Source organism: Meleagris gallopavo, chromosome 26 (assembly GCF_000146605.3).
Source record: "Meleagris gallopavo isolate NT-WF06-2002-E0010 breed Aviagen turkey brand Nicholas breeding stock chromosome 26, Turkey_5.1, whole genome shotgun sequence".
NCBI classification, from domain to species: Eukaryota; Metazoa; Chordata; class Aves; order Galliformes; family Phasianidae; genus Meleagris; species Meleagris gallopavo.
Window position 1 is genome coordinate 5,718,130 of NC_015036.2, and position 9,113 is coordinate 5,727,242.

General features: G+C 44.3%; 1 protein-coding gene across 1 annotated transcript in view; it reads right to left on the reverse strand.

Moving 5' to 3' along the window:
• HYOU1 (hypoxia up-regulated 1) overlaps positions 1-9,107 on the reverse strand; it is a 13,955-nt gene extending 4,848 nt beyond the window's left edge. The window contains exons 1-16 of the mRNA XM_010723762.2: positions 8,998-9,107; positions 7,692-7,770; positions 7,402-7,556; positions 7,230-7,306; positions 6,920-7,101; positions 6,193-6,308; positions 5,243-5,426; positions 4,625-4,759; positions 3,629-3,711; positions 3,397-3,529; positions 2,873-3,060; positions 2,529-2,667; positions 2,358-2,418; positions 1,546-1,628; positions 731-925; positions 87-286 (exon numbers count right to left, since the gene is read on the reverse strand). Of these exons, the coding sequence (XP_010722064.1) occupies positions 87-286; positions 731-925; positions 1,546-1,628; positions 2,358-2,418; positions 2,529-2,667; positions 2,873-3,060; positions 3,397-3,529; positions 3,629-3,711; positions 4,625-4,759; positions 5,243-5,426; positions 6,193-6,308; positions 6,920-7,101; positions 7,230-7,306; positions 7,402-7,556; positions 7,692-7,770; positions 8,998-9,077 (2,090 nt within the window). The 5' untranslated portion in view covers positions 9,078-9,107. The remainder of the gene's footprint in view (positions 1-86; positions 287-730; positions 926-1,545; positions 1,629-2,357; positions 2,419-2,528; positions 2,668-2,872; positions 3,061-3,396; positions 3,530-3,628; positions 3,712-4,624; positions 4,760-5,242; positions 5,427-6,192; positions 6,309-6,919; positions 7,102-7,229; positions 7,307-7,401; positions 7,557-7,691; positions 7,771-8,997) is intronic.
• Positions 9,108-9,113: the final 6 nt, after the last annotated feature.

Here is a 9,113-nt window from a genome sequence, read left to right on the forward strand (position 1 = left end):
TTTTTAAGCCTTCTCTTTGTTTGGTCCCAAAGCAACTCATTTCCTTCATCTAAAACTTTAACCAAAGAGAGACATTTAAAACGTACTTTTTCATTGAGTTCTTCAGTTCATCCTCCAACAGGTCAGGCACATCATTTACATCCAGTTCCATCGTGATCTCATGGACGAGCTTCTGCTTTTTGGGTGCTTTGATTTTTTTCTCTTCCTCTGTTTTGGCAGCAGTGCCTGCACCAGAACTTTTGGCGAGTTCTTCCTCTTTCACAGTTTCTCTATCTTCTTTAGGATCCTATAACAGACAGAATGAATTTTCAGGTAAGGGGACAGATTTGCTTTGTATTCCAAATAGTCTGAAGGACATTTTAATGCAGCTAAACTCGAAGGACCTGGTTACCCAAGATTGGACAAGGGAGCAAAAATAAAACTTAGGTGTGTCAGCAGGACAGAAGTGGAAGTGTGCACTGACATTTCCACAGGAATATTGTGGAATTCTGTATGCAGAGAAGACATTGTCCTTTATCCTTTCAGAGTGTTCTAAGAGAGGCTTGTGTAGGAGAGAGAAAATGCATTTACTGCAACTGAAGACAAACTAAGCAACTTTTTCCAAGGCAGGGCATTTATAGAGAAAGAAGAATGCCACTGAACATTTCAAGACTATAAGAATTGTATTTGCTACTTTACATACTACTCAAACACCGAAATCTCAGTCCCATTCCTTCAACACAATGCTTACCTGAGCCTCTGATTTCTCGCCTTCTTCGTTTTTCTGAGACTCTTCCTTAGGATGGACGGCTTCTGCCTGATCTGGAGGTGGTGACTGCTGTTTCTCCTCTCCCTGCTCTTCACCAGCATCTTCTGCACTACTCTTCTGGCCTTGTTTCAACCCCTGCTCTTCTTTAGCTGCTTCTGCTAGGCTTTCTTCTTCTTCCTGGTCAGTGTGGGAAACCAAGAAAGTGCTTTTTAAGTAGAAATTCCATGCAAATTTTTCACAGAACAGAAAATTCTCTGCATAAACAAAGCATTCACAGTGACTGTAGTCATTGGTGAGGGAATGCTCTAGGAGGACCAGAGCCAGATAATTGATTAAGAGATAATTCAGTGCAGGACATGCATCCATGGCACAGAATCTTCCTCTCATTGGAAGGAAATTGGATCAGTACTGCCAGAGTAACTACAGTTGTGCCTATGTTACCCACGAGGATGCAAGGAGCCTGGTAGACCTGCACTAACAGTGCACAGGCAGAAACCTATTTGTATGCCACCAGAACAATTTAGAAATGAGAGACTTCTTCAGAAACAAATTATTTAAAGTTAGTCCACCATTGCTAGACTTGCCAGCAAAAAACGCCCCCTGAATTTCTTTAAATGCATACCACATGAAACTTGGAATAATACTGCACTTCCTGAAAAATACAGATTTAATGTCCTGATGCTCTGCCAGTCATCCTGAATCCTGCTCACATGAGTTGCTGCCTCTTTACCAGCTGCAGCAAGACCTAGGGGCTCCCCAGCCCTTAAGCATCAGGACACTTAGCCCAGGTGACTCACCTGAACTGAGTCTGTCAGGTTCTCTCCAGCCTCTGGTGCATGGCCACCACCCCCAAACAGGCTTGAGATGGTGTTACCAAGTTCTGTCAACAGGAGACAAAAATTGCAGAATATAGTGCTTGCAAAGGTGGATGACAGCCATCTTCAGCACTCAGTTCTCCTTCCAGTTGTGATAACCACCAGGGAGCTTCCTAACTACTTTGCTACATACACTACAGAAGCTCATTCTTTCCTGACTTAATTTTGTGTGCTCACAGAAGTTTGGTCTCCACCTCTGCAGGAATATGACCTGAAATTTGTAACTTCAGCTAAAAAGCTCCAAGTTTCAGCCTGTGCCTGCATCAGCCCTCCCTGCATCTCTCCTTCACTGCCAAACATGCACATTTCCAACTTCTCTCTATATGGTAGTTGCACTTGCTCTAAAATCCAAACAGTGCAAAGCAAAGATCAGAATATCACAAATAGAAGGGAGAACAATGCAGGGCTGTGAATGCAGGGCTTGCTTTCTGGACAGGCTTTCTGAAATGATCAATTGTAGATGAATAAGGAGAGAACACCTATTTTTCAAGTTGCAATACATGCCAGTCACCACAGGAGCAGATGACATCTCAGACCTCCTTGCAGAAGACTCCTGCAAAGGGCTTTTAAGTTTTCTGGAGCTGTACATACAACCTGAGGCTATGGTTAAATTCTTAACCTCCTTCTCCTCCCACACATAGTGCTTGCTGTGCTCAGATAAACAGCACGCTCGTAGTAAACCCGGCTACTGCTGGTAAAACAAGTGAGCATGAATATCAAAGTTCAGCATTTACTTGTCAGTGTCGACTCCTCCTCCAGCTTGTCCTCCACCAAGGTCTCAAACACAGATTCCACCTTGGAGAAGCAAGCAGAGAATTAGTTTTAAGCAGGGACCTTCACTGCCATAGACAGGGACAGAACTGGGGAAACACACAGGCTGACAAACATCACAGGGCAGTGCTTACCCGGTCAAGGCTTAGCACTCCGCTCTCGTCCATATTGAAGTGAGCTTTGATGCCTTTGGACTCATAATCTGAGTGCTTCTTAAAACTTTCCCCAACTCCTTTTAGCCTCACGGTAGTGAGATTCAGAGAACCAAAAATTCTGATGATAGAGACAAAAAGAGAAAATGATTGAACATCAGCTGCAGAACAGCCAATCACTTCTCACACTCACGGCGATGGACAACTGCACAGAGTAAGGAACTACCACTGCTTGGTGTGCTAAGTACGTGCTGGTGGCCAGTCCCATCCATAGACTGGGCACACTGCACCATCACAGAGCTCTCTGCTCAGCTGCCTCGACTCACCGCAAGTCATCCTGGCTCAGGAAAGACAGATCTCCATAGTTGACATAGAACTCAAAGTCATCAGTGTAGCGGTTGAAAGTGATCACTTTACGCTGCGGATAAGGAGCCATGCGCTGGAACAAAATCCTCTTGTTATGCTTTAAACTCTTGGATTTATCATCTTCCTCAACTTCACGAGTAAACTCCACCTGCATCACAAATATAAAATAAGACACCACAACTACAAGCTTCCTTCACAGCATTTTACGTTAAGAGATTTACAACAGCATTTGGATGTTCTACCTCACGTAAATGTTGGAGGACACAAACATTTTTCAACACATATTTTTGCATGTTTGACTTATATTGACTATAGAAGTCCCTTCTACATTCTTGAATACTCTCTTCGGTTTTCTTTTTATGATTGGCAGAAAGATCTGCTTAACTTCTTTACCCACTAAAAAAATCTAACAGGTCACCCGAAACGTTCCTCCCAGCACAGTCCACTTACCTATACCATGCACAAAAGGTGAACAAAGGATTACCTGGATAGGAAACACGGCTGCATCTCGAACCATGAAAGGCTTCACCTTAAAGGCTTTGCTCAGAGCAGCTGCCTGGTAGACTGCACCCATGGCAGCAGCCTCATCAGCATTGATATTCTTGCCCAGTTCCTCTCTATGAAGTGAAAAGCAAGAGATATGAGCTTTGCAGCCACTGCCACGTGCAGCACTTAGTCAATAGGAGACATACTAGAAGGGGGCCTCACATACTCACTTGCCCACAGCTTTCAGCAAAACTTCCTGCACTTTGGGGACCCGTGTGGCACCGCCAACTAGAATCACCTGGTCAATTCCATCCTAGGGATTGGAAACAGTCACCTTGTCTTTGAGAAAGCAATTTTGGAGAGCTAAGTTCAGGGTTTCCTTACGCTCCTTCCCTAGTCACCACACAGCAATGTGGTGCTTTGAGAGTAACCATGCTACATGCTGCAGTCCCAGTGCAGATCAGTGCCTGAGAGGTCTCAGACAGACTGACACAAGCCATGCCAGCAACAGGAATCAGGTCTAGCAAAAAGCTTTGATACAGACACTGCTCAGTCACCTGAAACACGGGACTTTGATCTGAATCAGTTAAACAGACTACAGTTTACACCAGAGGATCAATGACTCACAGAGCGAGCTGGACCCGAAGAGATGAAGACACAGCATCTTAAGAGGGGAATCAGTGTGTTGCTCTCAGTATCAGAGCCAAATGATGCTCGAGAGCATCCTGGCTGAAATGCCAAAATGTGAACATTTTATAGTATAATAAGTTTCTCCAAAGGATTGCATCATATTTGGTTCAACTACAGTCAGCAAAAGGGCTTCTAACTGGAGTGCCCAAAGGAGAAGCCTGTACAGCAGTAACTCAGCTTCCACGCAGTTTTAAGATAAAACTGCAGAAGAGAGACCAGAACTGTCATCCCACACAAAACAGTGAAAGGGCAGTCTTTAAAAATCTACACCCCAAGAGTACAAATTTAGTAACAGAAACAAATCAATCCTTCAGCTACCTTGTTTCAGGTGGAAAGTGCAGACAGCCATGACAGACTCCTGCTTGACAGCGCAAGAAATAACTTCTGCAGCACCAACACCACTCCCTTTTACAACAGCAGGCATCTGTACCTCTCAGCAGTGCTAGTGCCTTGCCACAGCCACTGATGCTTTGATCATGAGACAACAGCTCTATCAACAGAAACCTTCTGACTTCCTAATGCATTCCTAAACATACCAGGTTCATCTCCGCGCTGCTCAAAGCCTGCTGCACAGGTCCTGGGACTCGCTGGAACAAGTCAGAGCACAAATCCTCAAATTCTTGCCTTGAGACTTTGGCTTTGAAGTCAATGTCATCCAGCAGCCCCTCAATCTGCCCAGTAAGAAATATAAGAATTAAAATTTCACAGAGCATTCTACAACCAGAATCTCTGCCTCATTTGCCTAACATGCAAAAGTTCCAGTGTTGTTATTGCACCTAGGACCTTACAGCATTCCACCTGAACCCTGTAATTGCTCTTACGAAAGGACGGAACACAGGCACAACAGACAGCTTCTCTCAAACCCCATGGAAGTTTAGTTACCAAGCTCCACACAACTAACCTTCATCTAACGCACTCATTTGATCAGTACAGCTATGAAGTGGGCACAGGTCTAAAGGAACTGCCAGTGCCACCACCCCTGAAATACTACGGGTGATGCTTTTCAGTATACTGACACTGCAGAGAACAGCTGGCATTTAATGACATTATCTACACTATAAGTAGTTAATTCTGTCTATACTAGGCAATTAATCTAAATAACGTTATCCCACTCTCAGCCTTAAGAACTCCTGGAATTCTGCACCCTGTCCTACCTGTGCCATGTGGTCAGCATTTGCACTCAGGACAGTTTTCAGGCGGTTGGCCTCCTTCAGCAGTTTGGCCATGGCCCGGGGGTTCTTTCGGACATCTTTTGAGGGGTGCTGATCATTAAAGAGCTTTGCCAAATAATCTCGGAGACGAAGCTCCATCTCTAAACCTCCAAGAGTACGGTCAAACCTGAGCAAAAGAAAGAACCAAGATATAATAAGCTAAGGCGGGTTGAAAGCAAAGAAACCTCACGTATTATTTCAGAGCAGAAAGCGGTCAAAGATAGCTGATGTACTATCAGCTGTAAGTGACTGCAAAAGAGTAACAATTACCCCCCAAAAACATATTATATGTCAAGAAAAGAAAGATTCACCACCACAGTAGCCACTGAACAAGAAACATCATGATGTTTATGGCAAAGGCCTTATTGCTAAGCACATCAAACAGCTGAGAAGCCAAGCGATGACTGTGCCAGGTCCTAGGTATCTTCTCAGAGACAGTACTGTGTTCTAGAGTTCAAATTGCTGAGCTGAACATGTAAAGCAACTCTCCCCTTTCTTATTTGGCAACATTTAACTGCAGTGCATTTTCACTCCTCTCCAGAAGGATATTCCACTTTCATGTTCTACTTCTGTAAGACTGTATGAAATGGAATTGAACAAAAATGGATTGAAGCTCTTTAAAAAACAAGAAAAGTAAAAAGCAGCAGTCTGAAATAGACTAAGTATCAATGTTACCTCCTGGGCTCCTGCAAATTCTCAACTACCTTCTGCACAAGACAGTGATGTCAGAATTATTAATAACCATAACCATCTCACTCTAAATGTTTTCCACTTTGTTAACCAAATTATCATCCTGAAGTCTCACTGAAAAAACCTGTGTAAAAGAGACCATGAAACAGAAGATTTCTTTCCTGAGACCTGCAGGTTTTGTGAGACTCGTGTTGAATTCTTACCCAATGCCCTGGATCTGCAACTGAGGTTGGGTTCCCGAGTCCTTAGTTTTCACTGTCTGATAGGTTACAATAGTACAAACGGTGCTTCCTGCTCCCATGTCGTAAAACATGATATTCTGAAAAGAGAAGCTGGGACGGTGAAGCAGAAACACCTCGATATCCCCCATGAACAAGGAAAGAACCCACGGCTTTCCAAGCTTGATATAACACTAAGTTTATCCATTCCCTGGAATGGCTTTACTCCATATGACAGCGATGCAGAACTTGTGCTTCAATCAAACTAAGGAGATGCTCAGGATCATATACGGCAAGTAGACAAGAAAGCTTTTTCAATCATTCTATAAATCAGAAAACAAAGCTTTGCTCTTTCAAAGTTCCTTAAACCTCAGCAAGATGAACTACTTCAGAGCCAGCCTTCAAAACCTCAAAAAATTGCTGGTATTATTCCCCACCAGCTGATGGGCAAGGAACAAACAGCTTTACAAGATGTGAACTCCTATCCACTTGGCCTTCACCACAGAAGCTCAGTGGCCTCTACGGCTGTACCCCATACACGGAGAAGTTTAATCTCTTCATCTCATTGATGGACACATGAAGACTGAGGAAACTAGCTGCACAGCAGGTCTGTTTCCTCACTGTTATGGTATTTTGACTTTTCACTCAATAGCACTCTCTCCCCTGCATGCACACACTTGTATGGTACTCTGCATCTCCCAGCTACACCTACCTGTGCAGTGGCATTGATGTCTTTCCTCCTGAAAACTCCATAGTTCAAAGCTACAGCAGTGTTGTCACTGATCAGCTGCAGAACCTTCAAGTCAGCCATGCGAGCAGCGTGCAGCACTGCTCTCCTCTCTGCCTGGTTGAAGTAGGCAGGAACAGTGATCACTGCATCCTTGATGGGCTGCTCTGAAACAGACATGTTGTTCCATTAGAGCAACCACATGCAAATACATTTTAATACAATAACAGCTATTTAAGTCCTATAATAGATAAACATATGTAGATACTGCAAGAAATAGATAAATCCTTCCAACCTGCAAATTCCTCAGCCAGACCACGTGAATAGTTCAGGACCATTCCAAGCATCTCCTCTGGAGAATACTGTAATGCTCTATAAGAAAGAAAGAGAAGTTTGCAAATACAGTCAGCTATGCAAGTCCAACATCAGAAGTCCTACCCGTCAGGAACCCACAAGCAGTCACTTACTGTGACAGCTTGAAGATAACCGTCTGTCTTTTCTCATCCTTCACCAACTCATGCTCTGGGAATCGGGACTGGTACAGTGCGACTTGAGGGTTATCAATTTGTTTACCCAGCAGATCTTGAAAGTATCTGAAGGCCACCTTGGGGGTCTTTATAGACTACAGAAAGAAAGAAAATCACCCAACTGCATCTCTTTGGCTTTGTTACTGTCAAACAAACCTCTCTCAAGAGCAGGAACATGCATTCTGTGAATGTGAATTGCAACTGGCATAGTAAGTAACAAGAATTCTTACCATTCCTAGTGCGCTATCACCAAAGAGACGCTCGTTCTCCTTCAAAGCAACAGCCACAGGTGTTTTCCTCCGTGATTCCCTGTACAGAAAGGAAAAAAGCAACACATGTCAACACTCAAAACAGAAGTCCTTGTGACAAATGGCAACATTTTCAGTTCAGAAAGAGTACAGCAAGATGCTCAGATACCACCTACTGAGAGGAAGACAAACTCCGTTAATTGGAAGCGCTGCAGTAACACCTCTCTAGAAAACTTTCATACTTTCTAATGTTCCTTACGATAAGCTTGACTGAAACATGAACAGAAATCTTTCAAATTAATAACTGAAGCTGTGGAACAGATCACTATTTTTCCCATAGCATTAGAGAACTTCAGAACGGACGCATCCTCTCTGCTACAAATCCAGCACGAAGGCTCTAGGAAGAGTATTTCACTACAACAACTACCAAATGGCTCAAAGTTGTCCACTAAGCTCACAAATACCTCTGCATGCCATCCATTTCTGAATGCCTTGTAACGTAACAGCAGTTCTCTAACAAAGCTACAAGAAAACAACTTGCCCTGAAGAGCAAAGACTCGCAAGTCATTTTCTGGAACACGCTACTTCATAATTAGACAAAACTTGCTTTATTTTTGCTTTCTTCCACCAGTGAGCAAAGCAAGCCAGCTTCTGCCAATGCCTGCCAAGTTTCAGAATGAGAAATGCACTTATTATCTGTCTGAGCCTAGACTCCTATGAAGCAAGGATGGGCCTGAGTGCACATCCTCTCCAAGCTGCAGTTTCTCCATTCATTGTCTTGAGGACTGGAAGTTGTGATAGCACCCGAGTGAGAGGAGGGTTTTATTCACTTCACAAGTGACTGCGGGTTGTGGCAGGTGCAGGAAAACGAACCAGCCTTCGTGTTCCCTTATGGAGAAGTGATAATCCAGCTTCTTAACTCTACACACAGAAACATGATACCACATCCTCTCGAGTTTGTAGCACAAGATATTACTCAGACTGCGGGCTGCTTGCGTTTAACACCTCCCCTCCTTACAAAGAGGGACCAAGCACCCCGAGATGAGGGTAAAGGCCGAGCTGCCACCCTACTGCTCAGGTGTGTGCTCCACAGCCACATCAGGAAGCACGAGTGCTGAAGTCAGAGCACTCTGTGTTAGATGGAAGCGGATGTTCCTCTTGTGCCACAGGAACAGAATTATTTGAGCTCCCCTCTCCATCTCGAAGTTCCGGCCCCTAAAAACCCCCACGTGAGCGGCAGCCCACAGCCGACAGCAGCACGTAGGTGTGCCCTAGGACAGCAGCTTACTTGTTCAGGACAATTTCCATCGGCACCCCGGGCTTCACAATGGCAATCTTCATGGACTCGCTGCCCATATCCACGGACATCACAGCCAGCGGCTCTGCGGCACGGCAGGAAACAGA